At 63.4% G+C, this 19911-nt stretch overlaps 1 protein-coding gene and 1 long non-coding RNA gene across 18 annotated transcripts in view; one reads left to right on the top strand and one right to left on the bottom strand.

Annotated features, from left to right (window-relative positions):
- TCF3 (transcription factor 3) overlaps positions 1 to 14109 on the top strand; it is a 32279-nt gene extending 18170 nt beyond the window's left edge. For 2 of the 17 annotated variants that reach the window (XM_058728496.1, XM_058728494.1), the window contains exons 6-19: positions 1079 to 1146; positions 2514 to 2643; positions 3248 to 3297; positions 4450 to 4552; positions 4639 to 4745; positions 4829 to 4961; positions 5273 to 5331; positions 5438 to 5516; positions 6322 to 6395; positions 6757 to 6915; positions 7006 to 7126; positions 10341 to 10476; positions 10651 to 10886; positions 13316 to 14109. In XM_058728496.1, coding sequence (XP_058584479.1) covers positions 1079 to 1146; positions 2514 to 2643; positions 3248 to 3297; positions 4450 to 4552; positions 4639 to 4745; positions 4829 to 4961; positions 5273 to 5331; positions 5438 to 5516; positions 6322 to 6395; positions 6757 to 6915; positions 7006 to 7126; positions 10341 to 10476; positions 10651 to 10886; positions 13316 to 13458 — 1598 coding nt within the window. In that variant the 3' untranslated portion in view covers positions 13459 to 14109. Of the gene's footprint in view, positions 1 to 1078; positions 1147 to 2513; positions 2644 to 3247; positions 3298 to 4449; positions 4553 to 4638; positions 4746 to 4828; positions 4962 to 5272; positions 5332 to 5437; positions 5517 to 6321; positions 6396 to 6756; positions 6916 to 7005; positions 7127 to 10340; positions 10477 to 10650; positions 10887 to 12953; positions 13181 to 13315 lie in introns of those variants that run through there. The other 15 variants (XM_058728509.1, XM_058728510.1, XM_058728503.1 and 12 more) reach the window with 15 other exon arrangements.
- Positions 14110 to 17660: 3551 nt separating this feature from the next.
- Positions 17661 to 19910, bottom strand: LOC131510884 (uncharacterized). Its single transcript, XR_009261223.1, has 2 exons — positions 19321 to 19910; positions 17661 to 19113 (listed from the first exon to the last, which is right to left on the bottom strand). It is a non-coding gene; the product is annotated as an uncharacterized LOC131510884 (long non-coding RNA).
- Position 19911: the final 1 nt, after the last annotated feature.

Raw genomic sequence — 19911 nt, forward strand, 5'->3', positions numbered from 1 at the left:
CCCAGCGCACAGCTTTAGGTCCCTTCTCTGGGCCCACGGGGCTCGTGGCCACACCTCTCCAGCCTCGTCCTGCCTCCCAGGCAGCCCCTGTTTGGCGCCTGCTGTACGCAGGGCCCGCACCCCAACCCGCTTCTGTTGCAGGGGAGTTGAGAGTCTGGGAGGGAAGCCGCCTTCCTGGGCCAAGCCCAGAGCCGTGGCCTTGTTGCCCTGCTGACCCCGGGGGCACGGAAGCCGGGGCACCACCGTTTACTCCCGGGACCGGGACAGACCCCCCTCTGGCCTGTTGGGTCTTGGGGAGGTGGGACTGGGGACACAGCCCGTGGGGCATCCCCCCAGCGGCACCTGCTCCAGGAGCTGGGCTGAAATTGTAGTTCTGTATAAAGGAACTGGGCAACGTTCTCCTGTAGCTTGAGAGGAAATCCAGTAGTCGGCTGAGCACTTGAATTCCTCACTCACGTCAAGGCAGGTTATGGTCTCCACTCAGTCGTCACCAGCGCCCAGCTTCAGCCTGAATCAGCTTTAAGGGGCTCGGGTCCTGATCAGCCTGGGCCTCTGCCTCCGCGAGGCCAGGTCAGTAGTAGGTCCAGGCCTCCGTTGACATTGGTACCGTTGGGCAGGCTGCGTCCCCACAGGTCCGGGCCTTGCCTGCCCACACAGGGGCCGCCACACGCTCTTCAGGAGCTTGGGTGGAGCCCAGGGCCCTGGTGCTGAACCTCGCGGGTGCACGGGACCCCGGCCTGTCCCCTGGGAGCCCAGCACTCTGTGGAGTGGATGCCTCGGGACCGTGAATGGAGAGAACGGAGGCCAAGTGCAGATCCCTGCCATCCCCCCTCGGGGGCAGCACATGCGGGGGCCCCCAGCGGTTCGCCAAATCCTCTGCAGGTCATCTTGGGACAGCGTCTGTCCAGACCTCTGCTTGTCCCCGAGCCTGACGGGGGGACCAGGGTTCCTCCAAACCCCTCTTGGTGTTGCGCACTGATCCAGTGACTGCTGTGTGCAGGCACATGCCTGGCGGTGGGTCAGCCGTTGGGACACGCCGTCCCCGGGGTCAGCTCCGAGTGAGTCTTTTCTCTTCCAGGCAAGGGCAGCGAGCGGAGCGCATACACTGCCTTCGGGAGAGATGCGGGTGTTGGCGGCCTGAGTCAGGTGAGGTCTGGGGCCAGGTCCCCTCTGCTGGGTCCGCTGCTGTGGAGAGTGGAGCAGGGGGCTCCCGTCACATGTCTGCCCCACCGCCTCCCCCCCCCCCCCCCCCCCCGGGGCTGTGACTGTAAACAGACACATCACGGACCTCTTCTCCTCTGCAAGAGGTTCCCTGGTTGAGCCGAAAGCCGGTCGGCTGCAGTACAGCCAGACCCCGGGAGGCCGGCAGGCTGGGTGTGGACCGGGCGAGGGGGTGCTGGGGAGGCCGCAGCCCCTGTCCCGTGGCTCCCCGACCTGGGGTAATTAGTCTATAGGGCAACAATGGTTTCGGGGGTCACCGTGCACGGCTGGAGGGTCTGAGAGACACGTGCCACCCCCAGGTCGCGGGCGGGGACGCTGAGGTCGGCCTGCAACCCGCCCCCCACGCCCCCCTGCCTCTCAGGCTGGCCCTGGGTCTCCCACAGCCTCCCAGGGAGCCCCCGGCACAGGTGAAAGCCCCACCACGCTGACCTAGCTGAGAGGCAGGGCGGCAGTGACCAGCCCCCGTGTCCCAGTGTGGCCCCCGGCCTGGGACTCCTCCAGCTCGGTGCGGCCGGGCCTTGTCCCGGTTGGTGCCGCCTGTCCACGTGCCGTGTGCCCTCAGGGTGCAGCTGTTGAGGGCCAGCCGGCTGCTGGGCCCCGTGCGCTGTGGGCGCAGCCACGGTGCCCGCCGTATAGACAGGAGCTGCGGAACCTGAGGCTTGAACCCTGGTCGTTTCTGCCCTTGAGGAAAAGAAGTGTGTTTCAAATTAACACACGCAATGGGGCGCCTGGGTGGCGCAGTCGGTTAAGCGTCCGACTTCAGCCAGGTCACGATCTCGCGGTCTGTGAGTTCGAGCCCCGCGTCAGGCTCTGGGCTGATGGCTCGGAGCCTGGAGCCTGTTTCCAATTCTGTGTGTCTCCCTCTCTCTCTGCCCCTTCCCCGTTCATGCTCTGTCTCTCTCTGTCCCAAAAATAAATAAAAAACGTTGAAAAAAAAATTAAAAAAAAAAAATCAAATTAACACACGCAAAACGAAGCCGGGTACCTTTAAAAAAACAAAAAACCCGCAGAGTGAAGCCACCAGGTTTCTCTGACGCCTCAACGCCCGGCGTCCTGGAAGGGCCGCGGTTTGCTGGCGGCTTTTCTTTCTCCCTCTTGGGAAAGAGCCTGAGGCTTACGGTCGCTCACGTCTCAGATCAGACAAACGGGACCGGTGTCAGGAGGGGACCGTGCCGAGCAGGGCAGGAAGGGGCTCCGCTGAGGGCCGCCGGCACCCCTCGGGCGGCTCCGAGCAGCGGGGCCAGATGCCGGCCCGGCGCCCCACGATGACCTCTCCCTCTCGTTCCCCCCAGGCTGGCTTCCTGCCCAGCGAGCTGGCCCTCAGCAGCCCAGGGCCACTGTCCCCTTCGGGCACCAAGGGCGGCTCCCAGTATTACTCCTACGCCGGCCACCCTCGGCGGAGAGCCGCGGAGAGCGGACTGGGTGAGTGGGGACCCCGCCGCCCCCGCTGCTGGCAGGGCCTGGCTGGAGGGACGGGTGGTAGTGGGGAAGGAGCGGGTGCGTTCGGGCCCCGCGTTGGGAGCGTCTGCCCGGGCGTGCCTCGTGCAGGGTCTCCTCCTGGTCCTTCGGCGCTCGGCTCTGGGCCGGCAGCCCCGTGACCCGCCCGGTGCGGGTTTTCCCTACCGCCACATCGTGGCCTTGTCACGCTTGGGGACACCGGCCCGCACCGCGGCACCGTGCTTGGGGACGCTTTAAATGGCGGCAGGACCCACGAGACCCAAAGATGCAAGACTCCGGGCACTCGGTCGGCCATGAGGAGGACCCCGGTTTCCAGAAGCAGGGCACGGCCCGGTTCCTCCTCGGCTGGGCCACGTGTGTTGGTGGCTCACGCTGTCCCTGTGGTTTGCGTGCCCGAGTGGCCGCATGAGCCCTGCACGTAGAGATTTTGGGTCCCTGAGTTGGGCAGTAGGCGAGTTTGCAAGGGCGGCAGCCCGGACGGTGGCAGGGAGGGACGGAGCAGAGACCTGGGCACGTGGGGGGGGCAGGAGGCGCCCTGAGGACCCCCGATTCCCCTTGCTTCTGACAGACACACAGCCCAAGAAGGTCCGGAAGGTGCCGCCAGGTCTCCCGTCTTCGGTGAGTCGCGGGGTCCCACGTGCCACGTTCCCGGGCTCGGGGTCGTGCCTCTGGGGGTCCACCGCATGTCAGTGGTGGGGGGGGGGCGGTGGCGGGCGGCCCCCAGGCTGGAGGTCGTAGCTATGACAGCTGGTATGCAGGAATCCAGGACATTGTTTCTCGGGTCTAGCTTGGATTGCTCCTGTAAGAGCCACGTGGCGCTTGTGGGCAGGGCACCTTGGGTTGAGTGTGATGGGGTCTTGGGGGCACCCTGGGGGCCCAGTTCAGAGAGTCCCCGCCCTGCCGCCTGGCGATTGACAGGGGGCCACGCTCTGGCAACGGACTCCCTGGAAGAAATGGCAATCTGCTGGGGTGTCTGGCTCCTGCACCGGCCTCCGGGAGCCCCTGGGCCCCCTAGGCTGGGCACAGCCCCCGTAGGCCGACGCAGGTTGCACCAGACCCCGGGATCAGGATCACAGGGTTGGCGCTCTGGTCTGCAGCTGGGAGGTGTGGGTCAGGCTCCTTTGAGACCTCAACCCCCGCTTTCCCCATCTGAGCCCCCGCCCTGGTTTCCTGGGACATCAGAGCCGAGAGCCCCCTGAGCCTGACTCGGCCCGGCCCGCCCCACCGGCACTGACCCCACTTCCGCTCCAGGGCCAGGGTGGGCGTTCCCAGCCGACCCGGGGCTTTCCTGCCAGCCTGGCCTCTGCCTCAGGCAGTGTCCCTCCGACGTCAGCACGACCCTAGGGCTTCTTTGCCTTCTTGGCGCTCGGGAACCAAGGGCCGGGTGTTAGTCCAGGGCCCCGCCTCCGAGGCCCCCACGTCTTCTGTGATCAGGGCTGTGGCCTTGGGGGGCTCCGGTGCAGGGGGCTGAGGAAGAAGGAAGGGCTGGGGGCATCGCAGCCAGACTCTGCTCTGATGGACCGGGAGCATCTGCCGGACGGAGGAGGAGGTGGGGGGGGGGGGGGAGCGTTCTCGGCAGGGGGTCCCGTCTTCAGAGACCTCGGGTGCCAGAGCCTGGAACTTGGGGTGGGGGTGGGGGGGAAGGAACTAGGGGAGTAAGGGCGCCACCAGAGCCTCCAGTGCTGGGGAAGGTCAGCTGCACAGAGGGGTGGGGTGTCCTCCTCCCCCCACCCCGACCCCCCCCACCTGACTGCACCCGCCCGCCCACAGGTGTACCCATCCAGCTCAGGTGACGACTACAGCAGGGACACCGCCGCCTACCCACCCGCCAAGACCCCCGGCGGCACCTACCCTACCCCCTTCTACACGGCAGGTATGTGGGGGCTCACCTGAGGGGGCCGGGGCTGGGCCCCCCCCCCCCCCCCCCCCCGCCTCACCGTCTGCCCCCCCCCCCTTCAGATGGCAGCCTGCAGCCTTCGGCCGAGCTCTGGAATCCTCCGGGCCAGGCGGGCTTCGGGCCCGTGCTGGGCGGGGGCTTCGGCGGCCTGCAGCCACACGAGCGCATGGTGAGTACGGTCTGGGTGGTGGGGGGCTGGGGGGGAGGGGCGCCCCGCCTGACCCCGCCTGACCCCGCCTGACCCGCCCCCAGGGCTACCAGCTGCACGGAGCGGAGGTGAACGGACGGCTGCCAGCGGTGCCCACCTTCTCCTTGGCCCCCGCAGCCGCCTACGGCAGCGCCCCCAGCCACACGCCCCCCGTCAGCGGGGCCGACGGCCTCCTGGGTACGGCCTCGTCCTGCCGCCTCCCTCTCCCAGTCCCGCCCTCCGTGTCCCGCAACGCCCTCCGTGTCTGGCAACGGCTTCTGGAAGGGCGGGTCCCGCTTTGCTTTGCGTCAGAGTCTCCGTGGAGGCGGGTGGCGGGACGCCAGGCCAGAACCCAGACCCAGGCCGGGCTGCCCCGTGCCGGGCGAGGGCGCCTATGTCGGGCACGGAAGGACCAAGCGCACGGGGGCTCCCCGTCAGCCGGGCGTGGGGCCAGCTGGGTGCCGGGGCCGCCGCGTCCCTGACTTAGGGCTTCGCCTCTCCACCCCCAGGCTCCCGCGGGACGTCGGCCGGCAGCTCTGGGGACGCCCTCGGGAAGGCATTGGCCTCGGTGAGGCGTGGGACGGGGTGGCGGGCGAGGCGGGGCCGGCGAGCCCGGAGCCCGAGCCTGCCCCTGACCACGCGGCGGGTGGCCCCATCTCTCCTCCCTGTCGCAGATCTACTCCCCGGATCACTCGAGCAATAACTTCTCTTCCAGCCCCTCGACCCCCGTGGGCTCCCCTCAGGGCCTGGCAGGTCTGTGTGCGGTGCTGGGGAGGGGAGGGGGGCTGCATCCGGTACCCCGGCCCTGGCTGGGCCACCTGCCCCAGAGCGCGTGTTCCCGTGGGCATCCCAGAGAGGCTGTCTCTCTGGGACCGAGAGGTGATCTCTGAGCCAGTCCGCGCTGTGTGAGCCGTGAGGGGCAGATGGGATCTCGCAGGGCCAGGGCACGGGGTCCACCCGCCAGAGTGGCAGGCGGGGACCCCCAGCTGGACTCTGGGTCACGCACGTGTCGGTGTTCGTCCACCTCCTGCACGATAGTTAGGCACCAGTCGCGCGACCTTCTGCTTGACCCTGCCGAGGGGGGGATGGGTCCTCCTGTTCCCAGGAAGACATACCCGGGCATCAGCTCGTTGTGAAGTCTTGGGGAGGCCGGGTGGTTTTGTTAGAAACCCCGCAGGCCCTCACCTGTGCGGCAGGGAGCCCCAGGGTCCCTCGCCTCACCTCGGCCCGTGCAGGGGCCCGGGGTCAACCACTGCCCTGCTCTGGCTTCTGAGACTCCTGCCACGTGTGCCGCCAGGCTGCCTTCCTCGTGGGAGGCGGGGTGTGGGTCTCGGAGACGGTGGGTTCCCGGGAGCCCCGCCTGGCCTCCCCGCCGGAGCTAAATTCCCAACTTGGCTCTTAGACCAGCCTTGCGGGCATCGGTGTCCCCGGGTGGCCGGCCCGGGCGTGACCGTCCCCTTGGCCGCCTCCCCACCCGGTCTCTCCCTCCGGCTCCCATCCGGCTGGTTACGTACCCAGCCACGGGTGCCCCCGTTGACGCACCACCCACCCCTTCCAGGGACGTCTCAGTGGACCCGAACAGGAGCCCCCGGTGCCTTATCGCCCAGCTACGATGGGGGTCGTCACAGCCTGGTGAGCCTCCTGCCCCAGCCTTCCGGGGGGGGGGGGGGGGGGGGCATGGTCCTCGTGGGTGTGACATTGGTAGGGATACCTGTTCCTGGGATAGAGGGGTCGCCTGTGAGGGCAGCTCAGCGTGTCTTCTGGTGATCGGCTTCTGTGACTTCAAAACCATGTCCCGGGAGGGCCGTTCGGTCTCCCGTGACCAGCGGAATTTATAGGACAGATGCCCCGGTGATGGTGAACTCGTGGGGCGGGAGGAACAAAGCTGGTGGACCGTGGTGGTGGCCTCCCGGCCGGCGGAGTAGGAACCCCTACTCCGTGCAGGGTCCCCGCGTCTGGGCCCTTCACCAGCTCCCCCCGCACCCCCTTCCAGAACAAGGTAGAGGACCGCCTGGACGAGGCCATCCACGTGCTGCGCAGTCACGCGGTGGGCACGGCAGCTGATGGTCACGGGCTGCTGCCTGGCCATGGGGCCCTGGCCTCCGGCTTCCCCGGCCCCGTCTTGCCCCTGGGTGGGCGACACGCCAGCCTGGTGAGTGCTGTCTGAGGGCGGGCTGAGGGGGACGGGGGTGGGGGGGCAAGGTGGGCCGGCCGACTGACCAGCCCTCTCCCCTGCCTGCAGGTGGGAGGCGGCCACTCGGAAGACACGCCCACAGGCGGCAACCTCACGCACAGCCACGTAGCCCTCCCCAGCCAGCCCGGCCCCCTCCCCGATCTCTCTCGGCCACCAGACTCCTACAGTGGTAAGCCTCCGCGTCCCGGCTGGGACGGTGGAAGGGGGTGGCCGGTGCCTTGGGGTCAGCTGTGCCCTGACGTCCTGTGCGAGGCCCGGTCAGCGGGTGGTGTGCCCCTGAATGGGGTTCGTCTTCTGGAAAACAGTGGCAGAGGAGCTGAGAGCCGCCAGGCTAGGGCTGGGCCAGGGGTCTGCTCTCTGCCAGGCCCCGGGGTGGGGCCCCCACCATACACAGCATCCCCCACACCTTGTACTGGGAGGCCCTTCAGGAGGCCAGCCAGGTCAGCCTGTCTGTTCCTTCCTGCGGGGAGGTGGAGCCTGATGTCCTCACATTCGCTTGTTGGGGGCTCCCGGCACGTGCACATACACATTCAGCGTCAGCTGTGCGCCTGGGGCTCTTCTCGGCGCCGGGGGGGGGGGGGGAGGGGGGGTAAACTGAGAATTAAACAAAAAAGCCTGTTCCTGCGGGGGTGACACTGGAGTGGGGAAGATCAACAGTGGACTCGATGCAAAAGGAAAGGGGCAAAAGTGGGGAGGAAGGGGTGCGAGATTGTGACGTTTGAGCCGAGATAGGCAGGAGCAAAAGCTGACAGGTACTTGAGTGAGGGTGTGCAAAGGCCCTGGGGCTGGATGATGGTGTGTTGAAGAGATAGGAGCCCTGTGTTGAGTGATGGGAAGAAAGGGGAGGGCGGGCAAGGAGAGGGTGAGGTCAGGGAGGGGACCAGGCAAGTCTTGGGGTCTTGGGGTCTTGGGGGAGGACTGGGCTTTAACCCTGAGGCACCAGGAGAGCCCTAGAGGGCTGTGGGCAGGGCAGGAACCTGCCAGACTGCGGTGCTCACGGGTGCCCTCTGGTGGCAGCAAGGAGAACAGACCCGTGTGGCACCTGAAGTCCAGGGTGGAGGGGACTGTGCTGGGCCTGGAAGGGGGGGGGGGGGGGGGCGTGGGGTGGCGAGTTCTGGGTATTCGGAAGGCACAGAGGCCACAGGATTTCAGATGCGGGGTTGGTGGTGGGATTCAGGTCTGGAGTTCAGGGTGGGGTCCAGGCCTCCTCAGCGTTTGGTGGAGTTCAGGGCTGGGCGTGGGGGGTGGGGCAACTGTACCACAGGTTCCTGAGATGAGGACCCCAAGCTGGACAACGTGGGGTCAGGGTCGTGGCTGGCGGCTGTGGGGTGTGAACTTTGCAGGGAAAGGACCAAGGAGGTGACTGCCTTGAGCGCGGCTGGAGGGAGGCCCGTGGCCAGTAGGCATCGTTCCCGCTGTGGCCGGAGGCCTCCCGGGGGGGGGGGGGCAACGGCCTCCCGGGGGGGGGGGGCAACGCCCCCCCCACGTGCCATGCTGACGCTGGCTCCACTGTGGTGGGGGAAACCGAGGCCCAGACAGGGGCCGGCCTGCTGGGCAGTGCACACATCACATCCCCACCTTGTGGAAAATGCCACATCACACAGTAACAGGATGTGGGTAACGATGGTGCCACCTGCTGTCTGGAGCCCCCAGGAGGCGGCCACGCAGCCCACCTTAGGGCAGCTTCTCTCTCTTTTTTTTTGGTTTATCCCTTTTTGAGAGAGCGTGAGTGGGGGAGGGGCAGAGAGAGGGAGACACCGAATCCGAAGCAGCTCCAGGCTCCGAGCTGCCGGCACAGAGCCCGACGTGGGGCTCAAACTCACAAACTGTGAGATCGTGACCTGAGCCGAAGTCGACGCCTAACCGACTGAGCCCCCCCAGGCGCCCCCTCTGCATGTCTTGATTTTTATAACTCTATGCCGAGGGTCTCAGGGGACACTGGATGGTATCTGGGACATGTGTGGTCATCACAACTGGGGAGCTCCTAGCATTGAGTTGGGGGGGGGGGCAGGGATGCTGCTTGACCCCTCACAGTGCCTAGGATGCCCCGATGTCCGTGGTGTGTTGGGGGGATTCCATGAGCTGAATCTTGTATCCCCGAGTCCTCCCCTCCCCCCCCCACCTGGCCCTGCCCTCCCAGTTCACCTGTTGCAGAGCTCCAAGTTCAAGATTGCTGTGTGCCTTTAAACCCTGTGTGTGTGTGTGCTTTTTTTTTTAATTTGTTGATTTTGTGGGGGAGGGTCAGAGAGAGGGAGAGAGGATCCCAAGCAGGCTCCAGGCTCCAGGCTGTCAGCACAGAGCCTGACACGGGGCTCAATCGCATGAACCAAGAGATCATAACCCGAGCTGAAGTCGGACGCTTAACCGACTGAGACACCCAGGCACCCCAAAGCCTAGATTTCATCGTCCGGTGTTGGGCTTTGTGAAATTGGCACCCTGCTGGCATGATGCACTGGCTGGGAGGGCCACCTTGCTGCTGGTGGCTGAGGATGGGCCCTGGCGCTATTGTAGACCATTACATTGTTTCGCACTCTGTTGTTGTGAGGTGCTTTCTGCCACATTCCGAAGCTTGTGCCCAAGAGTTTCTTGAGTGTGATTCCAGGTTGTGGGGATCGGGGGTTGCATGTACCCTTCCGATAATGCCAGATTATTTCCCAAACTGGCCCTGCCAACTTCCCTCCCACGGGCAGTCCTTGCAAGTTGTTAGGTCCTGCCGAGTCCGCCGATTTAATGGCTTATCGGATCCTGATTTGCATTTTCTCAGTTCCGTGGTGTGGTGCCATGGCCACTTCCTTGTATATGAATTGCCCACTAGGAACCCTCCTTGTTTTACTGTTGAGCCGCTGGTCCTTTTATTGGTTTGTAGGAGCTCTTTACATATTATGGAGACCAAGCCTTCACCGATTTATATGTGACAAGTATTGCTTGTGGCATATTTTCTTATTTTTTTGGTATGGTATCCTGGTAATCAGAAATTCTCAATAGGTAGAGTTGAGTTTAGCAATTTCTTTCTTCGTTCGAGAATAGCTCTTTTAGTATTTCAGGAACTAGTTCCCCCACCTCTAAGTCATAGCAAAGTCTCCACGCATTTTCTTCTAAAGGTTGTCGAGTATCTCCTCTCCCTCCAGACCTTGGTCTGTCTGGAACTGATGACTGGGGCCTGAGGGAGGGACCTGATTCTGGGTGTGTGTTTTGTTTTTTTGTTATTGCTGTTCCATTGGGTTTTGTCGGGGGGAGTTTTGGGTTTTTGGTTTTTCTTGTTGTTGTTTTGCAAACAAAGGCCTGGCTCTCCCAGGAGAGCTCACCACAGCTCACAAGGGGCAGAAGGGATCGGTCAAGTGGCCCTGCAGGTGCCCCGGACCCTAACCCCAGGCCTGTCTTAGGACTCGGGCGCGCCAGTGCCGTCTCGGGTACCGGTGAGATCAAACGGGAGGAGAAGGAGGACGAGGAGGACGCCTCAGTGGCTGACAACTCGGAAGAGGAGAAGAAGGAGTTGAAGCCCCCCCGGACTCGGACCAGGTGCCAGCCCTCCCTCGGCCCCCGCCCCGCCCCGCAGGACGCACGCACGCACGCACACGCGCACACGCACACGCACACGGCGCCACACCGCGAGGCCGTCGGCGGGCCCCCGCCTGCCCCCCCGCCTCACTGTCTCCCTCTGGCCCCCGGGCCCCCCCCCCTCCCCCCCCGTAGCCCGGACGAGGACGAGGACGACCTTCTCCCCCCAGAGCAGAAGGCTGAGCGGGAGAAGGAGCGCCGGGTGGCCAATAACGCTCGGGAGCGGCTGCGGGTCCGAGACATCAATGAGGCTTTTAAGGAGCTGGGGCGCATGTGCCAGCTGCACCTCAACAGTGAGAAGCCCCAGACCAAACTGCTCATCCTGCACCAGGCCGTGTCGGTCATCCTGAACCTGGAGCAGCAGGTGCGAGGTCAGTGGGGGCGCCGCTCCCCTCCCCCGCCGCTGCTGCCCTCGCTCTCCCCCCACTTCCTGGAGCCGGCCTCCCCTGCTGTGACTGTCCCTCTCCTGCAGCCACCGTCCTGCCCTGCTGTGACCTCCCCCTGCAGCCACCGTCCTGCCTTGCTGTGACTCCCCCCCCCCCCCCCCAGTCGCTGTCCCCCCTATTGACCAGGGCTGCCTAGCCTGGCTCCGCGGTCCCCTGTGGCACAGGAGGACCGTCTTCGGACCCCTAGCCCTGCAGGCCCGGACACTGCAGCTTTGACTTGCGTCCCTGGAGCCCGGGGATCCCCGCCCACCCCAGCCCTTCCCCCTCTTGGGAAGCCTGTAGCTCTCTGGCTGAGGCCCCTGTGCCCCAGGGCAAAGGTCACTGTCACTCCCAGCAGACACATTCTGGGGCCATGTCAGCCCGTCAGACCCCATCTACAGGTGGGGGTCCCCGCACCCCGTTTCCCAGGGCTTTGTGTGTGGATCCAGAAAGACCCCCGTGGGACTTGGCTCCTCATCTCAGCTGCTTCCTTAACGCGCCCTCCTGTTCCCGCGCGCCCGTTAACCCTTTCTTTCCTGCAGTGCTGTCGCTTGGACCGGAGCTGGGGCCCTAGCCCACCCGGCCTGCTGTCCCCTCAGCTCTGAGGTTTCCGTGTTTCCATGGTGGTGTGGGCACCCCACCCCCCCCCCCCCGCCGTGTTCCCCGCGCCAGCTCTCTGCTCTCTGCCTCTCCCCCCCCCCCCCCCCCCGTCTCCGCCCACCCGACCCTTTGCTTCCACGGCAGCCCCTCCTTACCTCGCACTTGCTGCCCAAGCCCCGGATGGCAGGGCTGCGACCTTGGGGTCTTTCCTCCCCCCAAAGCCCCCCAGTCGGGACTTGAGGGAAGAAAGGAGACCAAGGGGTGCGCCAGCCTCAGGCCTGTCAGTTTGGTCTGCGCGCTTGTCCTGGGCTCCGGGGGCCGCCGCCACCCGCCGCCACCCGGCAGGATCCGCTCAGGCCCAGGGCAGGTGGGCGGGGGCACGGCAGCAGCGCCCCAGCACAGGAGCAGGACAGGGCAGCAGGGAGCTGCTCAGATGCAGGTGCCTGGGCTGCTCCTCCGCGTCTTGGGCGCACACCACAGCCGGGCCCTCGCCGTGTCTGTATCATGTTCCGCGGGCCCAAGCGCGGCACTGTCCCAAGTGCAATTTGCCCCCACCCTACTGACAAGGGCACGGAGTGAAGTCCCTTGGGCAGAACCGCATGGCTACACAGTTTGTAGGGCTTGAGCCAGGGTTTGGACCCAGCAGGCAGGTGTCTGATCTCCAGAGTCACGTGTGAGTGCGGCCCGGTCCACAGCAGGTGCTCGGGAACTCGGAGCCACTGCTTGGTCAGGTGGGGCTGTTCGCGGTAGTGGGGAGAGCAGAAGGCCCAGGGAGCCCACCCTCCCGGCCCAGAGTCGGGGCCTGTGGACAGGGTGCCTGTGGCCATGCCACATCCAGCTGTTGGTGTGGCCAGAGTCCGGTGTGGGCAGAAGGCGGGGGTCAGGCCTTTGCCTGCTGAGCCAGAGTCTTCTCTGCCTCTCCCACCCACGCTGGTCCGGTCAGCTCAGGCCTAGCACTCCTAGCCTGCTCTGGCCAGGGAAGATCATTCCGGGATCCTCCTGGCCCGGGTCTCCTCCCCTGCCTTCCTGGCCAGTCCTTGGGCATGTGGAATGGGCAGAGGGCAAGGGATGCCCTCCTGCACCCCACAGATCCCCAGATGGGGACCCCAGGCCCTACCTCCCCTCTCTGGGAACAGTCACACGTGGGTCTCCTTTGCAAGGAACCACACACACACACACGCACACACAGCCTTGCCGACAGCCGGCCCCAAGGGTGGGCACAGAGACAGGCACACGCCCAGGGTCTCTGCTCCAGGAGTGTGTGCCCTGTGCACACAAATGAGCACGTTCCTGTGGGCGTGAGCACGCACGTGCTCACATACACACACAAGCACGCACGCGCACACACATCAGCAGGTGCCTGCCTGCACGCCCCGCACGTTAACTAACAGAGGCCCCGGTGCTGTGACCCAGCAGTACGGAGGAGGTGCTGTCCCTGGAGGAGAAAGACCTGAGGGACCGGGAGAGGCGCATGGCCAATAACGCGCGGGAGCGGGTGCGCGTGCGCGACATTAACGAGGCCTTCCGGGAGCTGGGGCGCATGTGCCAGATGCACCTCAAGTCGGACAAGGCGCAGACCAAGCTGCTCATCCTGCAGCAGGCCGTGCAGGTCATTCTGGGCCTGGAGCAGCAGGTGCGAGGTAGGCTCCCGGCCGGGCGGCCCCGCCCCCGCCCCGCCCCGCCCCCCGCCCCCTCCTCCAGCGCTCGCTCGCTCGCTCGCTCGCTCTCGCTCTCTCGGGAGGGGACGCGCTCCCACGTTGTTCTCCCTCCCCCAGAGCGTAACCTGAACCCCAAAGCGGCCTGCTTGAAGCGCAGAGAAGAGGAGAAGGTGTCGGGCGTGGTCGGAGACCCCCAGATGGTGCTTTCGGCGGCCCACCCGGGCCTGAGTGAGCCCCACAACCCCGGCGGGCACATGTGAGAGGGGCGCCGCGCGGGACAGAGTGCGGGACAGAGCGGGACGAGTGACCGGCCCACGCCCCGTGCGCGCCTGTGGTCGGCATTGAGCCGGCACCGCCCCGGGGGGGAGGGGGCAGGGGTGGGGGCGCCCCTCCCCGGCCTTGAGCCCCCCACCCCCGGGTCTCACGGCCTTGACACCTGGGGACTTACCTGACGGATCCTGAAACTGCAGCCCAGGCCCGGCCCAAAGGGGCAGTTTTGTTTTGTTTTTTATTTGTAAAGAAAACCAGAAAGTGAGCAAGATATACACTTTGTCAGAAGAGACAAAAAATGCCTTAAGTCTAAAACGCAGGGGAGTCCGAACCTGCCGCTCGCCGGACGCGGAAGCTGCACAGACCGGCCGGTTCTGGACGAGCCGGCGAACGTGCCTACGCCTAACCCTTGTCTTAAGGAAAACAAAGGACGTTAGTTAGGAGATTTTTTTTTTTTAATGTATTAGGAAATTAGCAACAAGGATGCCTTTGATCTTTTTTTTTTTAAGCTTTTTTGCATATGTTTTGTAAGCAACAAATTTTTTGTATAAAAGTCATGTCTCTTGCTATTTCTGCTGCTGATTCTAGAGCTGAGCGTTGCATTTCACGATCAACAGATTATTAAAAGTGTATTGAAAAGACCACTGTAAACCTGAGGTCCCCCCCCCCCCCCCAAACCCCGGGAGCTGTCGGGCACAAAGTGTCTCCCAGCTGCTGCTCTCCCAGATGGTGTTTAAGAGTCTAGGTGGTTCCCTTGGTTTGGTGAGACTGTGAAGTGGTGGGCGGGCCTCTCCCCTCCCTCTGGAAGGGGGATGGTGTCTGCAGGGAGGCAGTGATCCTCCCATGAGGACTGCCTAGGAGCCCCTGAAAGCAGCTTGGTCCCCAGGCGCTTCCCCATGGCCTGCTGGCCCCCGTGTCCCTCCCCGGGACCCCACAAGCTGCTCTCCCGGTCTGCAGGCCTCCCCGACTTAGATTTTGTTGGGACCAGTGTTCTGGGCACAGGGACCATACCGCTGAGCCCGGTGCTACAAGGGCCTCCTGAGACTCGGTCCTCGGTTCCTTTGACCTGGGGACCTGGCCTGCATACCACTCAGGGCCGGCACAGAAGTCCTCACCCACCAGGTGACTGTCCCCAGACCCCAGAAAGCACTCAGGCTTTGTACCTGCTCACCTATAAGACCAGGAGGGTGGGGCCCCTTCGGCCCTTGGTGGCCCTATCCCAGGCCCAGGTCCCAGGTTTCCCTGAGTCCCCACTCTGGTCTCATGTGTCACCCAGCAGACCAGCTCCTCCCAGCTTGCCCAGGACCGTCCGGGGCTTATAGTGAAAGCCCTTGTCCTTGGAGTCGCTGCAGCCCCAGGGAAGCCAGGACCATTGGCCCCTCCGTCTGGTCTCTGGGCGCAGATCAGCCACACGGGTCGTATGGACCCCAGGGTTCACCGCAGCACACCAGCCTGACGCACTCCCGGAGCCCTGGGACTCCCCGAGGCTAAGGAGCTGGGCGCCCGCAAGGGAAGCACCAGGCAGGACCTCCAGAGCTACCTCCCATCCTGAGGTTGCCTGGGGCCTCCCGCTGGGTGGTTCCCCACCCAAGACTGATGGAGACTGGCCAGGGGTCAGTGAGGAGCCGTGGGCTCGGGAGGGACTCTCCGTGCTGACACCCCCAGCCTGTGCGGGTCTCGTGTGTCTTTCGGGGAACCTGCCTCAGTCCCCCTCCTACTCCGCTTCTGGTGTCACAGGCGGGGGTTCCAGGAGCCTCTGCCCCACCCCCCCACTACCTGACTTTGTATTCCGTGTAAGCAGCCTTGGGGGAGGGGAGACCCACGATTCTGGGGAAGTGTGCTGAGTGCCTCAAGGTAACTGGTTTTCAACAACAACAACAAAAAAGCTCTTTAAGAAAAATGATTTTATCTAGATGTCACCACGGCTGGCTGGATACCTTGGGATGTTTTTAAGCAATCCTCCCTGAAGTTGACCTGGAGAGCTGTCCTGTACATAACAGCACTGTAGCAATAAATGACATTTTATGACAACACTGGCTGCCCCCAAGGCTCTCAGCTGCTGCGCTTACAGACCAACAGGGGAGGGTCCCATGGCAGGTGGCCACGCTGGGGGTCTGGGGACAGAGGCTGCGGCCCTGGGCGTGCGAGCCTCCGGGGGCAGCCGTGACAGACACACACACACACACACACACACACACACACACGCGGATGTGGCCTAAACCTTGAAGAATTTATTCTCGTTCTGGAAGCGAAGTCCCAGGACAAGGTGCTGAGGGGCTGCCTGCCCTCCCTCTCGTCCAGCCTCTGGTGGTCCAGGTGGCCCTCAGCTTGTGGCCACATCACTCCCTCCATCTTCTAGTGGCTTCTCTCTCTCCGCACATGTCTGCGTCCAAATTCCCCTCTTACAAGGAAAGCCACAGAATGACAGGAAAGGTGCTCAGCATGATGGTTCCGGAACCAAAGCTCAGGTCAGGTGGGAAACCTGCACTTGTAACAAGGGCTCCTGGGGGTCTGGGCCTGGGCCTGGCTCACCGGGGCAAAAGCCACTCCCTGAGATACTGCCTATTAATTTTTAAAATAATGTAATATACCAAAGCCCACTGGATTATGCACATTGTGTAAGTTGGACGGTGTATGAATTGTACAAAAAAGGTGTTTAAAAACAGATGATAAAGGGGGCGTCTGAGTGGCTCAGGTCATGATCTCACGGTTCGTGAGTTTGAGCCCCGCGTCGGGCTCTGTGCTGACAGCTCGGAGCCTGGAACTGCTTCGGATTCTGTGTCTCCCTCTCTCTCTGCCCCTCCTCCTGCTCATGCTCTGTGTCTCTGTCTCTTCTCTCTCTCAAAAATAAACATTAAAAACAATGAAGTGTTCCGTGAGGCACCCCCCCCCCACCCCAGGACCAGCTTCGTGGGCGTCACCCCCCCACCCCAGGGCCAGTTCCATGGACATCACTCCCCTACCCCAGGACCATCTCGTGGGCATTCTGGGAGGAGCACTGCCTGACCCGCTGGAAGGAACTGCAGAGGCAGGGAGCAGCCACAGGAGACTCAGTGCCACGGATGTGCCACGACCTAGCAGCGGCAGTGGTGTCCCGAGAACAGTCGCGGCGTGCAGGTCACTGTGCTCTTGTCGTGTGCCTTCGCCCCGGCCCCAGACAGCCCCAGGCCTTCCCGGCTCTTGGGAGGCCGCACTCGGCCCGGGCCTGACCAGAACCCCCAGCAGTCCTGCTGCCCCCTCCCCCACCCCGGCCAGGGCAGAACAGCACGTGCCAGACCAAGACAGGGACAGCCCCTCCCCGCTAGTTGTCCTCGGAGACCACCCCACGCCACGGTGTGACGCCAACAGCTCTTTAAGAGATGCCCACGTCCAACCCCGGAGCCTGAGATCGTGGCCTTGTTTGGAAAAAGGGCTGTTGCAGATGTAATTAAGGATCTTGGGGCAGGATGGGCCTCCACCAGTGACAAGCATCCTCGTAAGAGAGAAGAGAAGCTGCGAGCCAGGGGCACCTGGAGCCCCCAGGGGCTGGAAGAGGCGGACGGAGGCAGCCCCGTGACACCACCCCGGAAACCCTGTCTGTCGTCTCGAGCCACCCAGTGTGACCACGGCAAACAGCGTGGGTGTCCTTTTTAAAGCAGCAAAATACCCACATCCAGCAGGAACTCACACGTCTCTGGCAGGAGCCTCAACAGGTGTGACTGCTTCGGAAAAATCCGCTGTCGTGGCCCCGGTGCTAAGGTCATGTTGCACATCAGTTACGCCTACCCGTGCCTCCCGGCCCGGACGTGACTGTTCATCAGCCGCATCTGGAACTGCCCAAACCGGGAGCAACCCAAATGCCCTTGACCAGGTGAGTGGGTGAACACAGGTCCACCCTTCCACGGAACACGACCAGGGGTAGAAGGAACGTGCCAGTGACAGACACGGTAAGCTGGCGCACTCGGAAGTCACCGTGTCGCACGGGGGAAGGCAGGCACCAAGGAGAACATACTGCATAGAAAAGTCTAGAAGATGCAGGTGAACTGACAGAAGGGTGGTTGCTGGGGCTGGGAGGGGTGGGAGAGGGTCCAGAAGGGCGGGAGGAAGGCTCGAGGGCACCTTGACCGCCACGGTGCTTCCGTGCGCACGCACAGGTCCAATATCACGTTGTATGTTTTCAGGACGTGCGTTTTTGTAGGTCAAGTATATCTCATTAAGCGGTAAAGATTTTTAAATGAAAAAAAAAATCCATCAACGGGGAAACAGATACACGCGTCCACCACACACATGAGGACACGTCCCTCGGCCACAGCAGGAGTGAGGCACCCACCCCCGCTGCCCCGCGGACAGAGCCCCGAACACACGACACTCAGGGAGGGAACCAGACACGAGACACCACACGGGGTGAAACTCAGTTTATGTGAAATATCCACAACGTGCTCATCCACGGACAGGAAGGGGGCTCGTGGCGGCCGGGGGCTGGGGGGGGCGGGGGTGGCAGCTGATGGGGACGGAACGGAGCTTCTTCTGGACGCGATGAAATCTGTCTGCAACTAGACAGAGGGAGTGGTTGCCCAACTTTGTCAACGCACTCAATGCCACCAAAATAATTCAGTTTAAAATGGTTAACTGTATGTGGGGCGCCTGGGTGGCTCAGTCGGTTGAGCCTCCGACTTAGGCTCAGGTCATGATCTCATGGTTCGTGGGTTCGAGCCCCGTGTCGGGCTCTGTGCTGACAGCTCAGAGCCCGGAGCCTGTTTCAGATTCCCTGTCTCCCTCTCTCTGCCCCTGACCCACTCGCATTCTGTCTCTGTCTCTCTCAAAAATAAACATTAAAAAATAATAATAATAATAATAATAATAATAATAAAAATAAAACGGTTAACTGTATGAATGCCACAGCAATAAAAACGAGAAAAGGAGTCCCGTTTCCCCCAAGGGCCAGACAGAACTACCACAGGGAGTCCTGGAGGCCCCGGCAGAGGACCAGCAGGATGTGAGAAAGGAGAGGACTTTTTGCTTATCTACCACCTCTTGGGCTCTCAGAATCCTGGCTATTCCCTTTTGGGGGTCCTCCCCGCCCCAGCTTCCGCTCACATCCTCTGAGGAGTGTCTGCCTCGGCTCCATTTCCACAGCAGGCCAAAGACAACAGGCCTCAGAACGTTTCCTGCAATGACTGGGGAAGAAGACCTGTCTTCCTTCAAGGGCTGCTGGAACGTTAACCCAGAGTTTCCACACGCCACTGCTCAGAGAGAGCTCACCAAAGAGCAGGGACAGCTCTCAGAAGAGCTGAGACATGGAGAAAGAGAGATCCGTAATGATAGTGCCAGACTCCTGGATCTAGCCGTGCCTGAAGCCATCCAACATGCCATAAAACTTCCTTCTTTTCTCTTACACTGGTTTTTGGTTTGTATCACTTGAAAGAAAAACATTCTGCCTTATGAGCTGAAGTGCATTAGGCAGAAGGAGCAATGAGGCAAGGCTTCAGGAACTGCTGGACCCAGGACCTGCAGCCCTCAGGCCCCTATGCCCATCTCTACTCACTTTTTCAGGCAGCGTTATTCTGTGTCTCTCTCAACAACCTGCGTGACGGCCTCTATATCCGGTTTAAGTTTCCACCAACCGACAGATCCCCTGCGATCCCAAGCTCAAAACCCCAGAGCAACTGTAAAGACGAGAAACGACGTCCAATCCAGGAACAACGAGCACCTGCGGAGCCCCGACCGTGGTCTCTACACGTCATTGCCGGGACCCACCCGCAGTCTGCAGCCAGGGCCGGGTCGGGACCTGCAGCCCCCATGGGAACTGCCGTCTTGCAGGAAACCGGGGAGCGGCCGCCCGGAGCGGGGCAAGGCGGGGCTCCGGTCCTTACCTCCTGCATTCGGTGCCGGGGCCGCAGAGGCAGTGACTGGAGCGGGCGAGCCCAGGCGGGCCCGGGGGACCCACCGGTCCCGGCGGGCCGTCCGCGAACAGAACGGACGCTTGCGGCTCCAGGAGCCGGGCCGCCCTCCGCCGCCAGGGCGAGGTCGACGTGCGAGAAGCTGCCCACCGGCCTCCGAACGGCAGGCAGCTCCGGTGCGCGCACTGTGGCTGCGGAGGCGCGGCCATGTGGCCTACGTCCCGCCGACCGTTCCAGGCGTGGCTTCAAGCGGCACCCTTCCCTCTGTGCGACCCCGGGCAAGTCCCCTTCCCCGCGGGGCCCGTCTCCTTAATTGGGAACGAAGTTCTGGCTGGCAGCAAAGACACAGAATCACCAGCCAAATGTTGCCAGCGGCTGCGCTGCTGGGGGCCACTCCGACCGCGGGCGCGGAGACCGCACCCTCCTCCCGGCCCTGCCCACTCTCTGCCGCTTCCGTAACGACTTCCGACTCTCCCCGGAAGTGGCTGCAAATGTCTTCCGGGTCCGCGCGCGCAGCAACCGGGGGCACCGGGCGTAGCGCCTTCGACTCACCCGGGGCGGGGC

This window comes from Neofelis nebulosa, chromosome 4, assembly GCF_028018385.1.
Source record: "Neofelis nebulosa isolate mNeoNeb1 chromosome 4, mNeoNeb1.pri, whole genome shotgun sequence".
Lineage (NCBI taxonomy): Eukaryota > Metazoa > Chordata > Mammalia > Carnivora > Felidae > Neofelis > Neofelis nebulosa.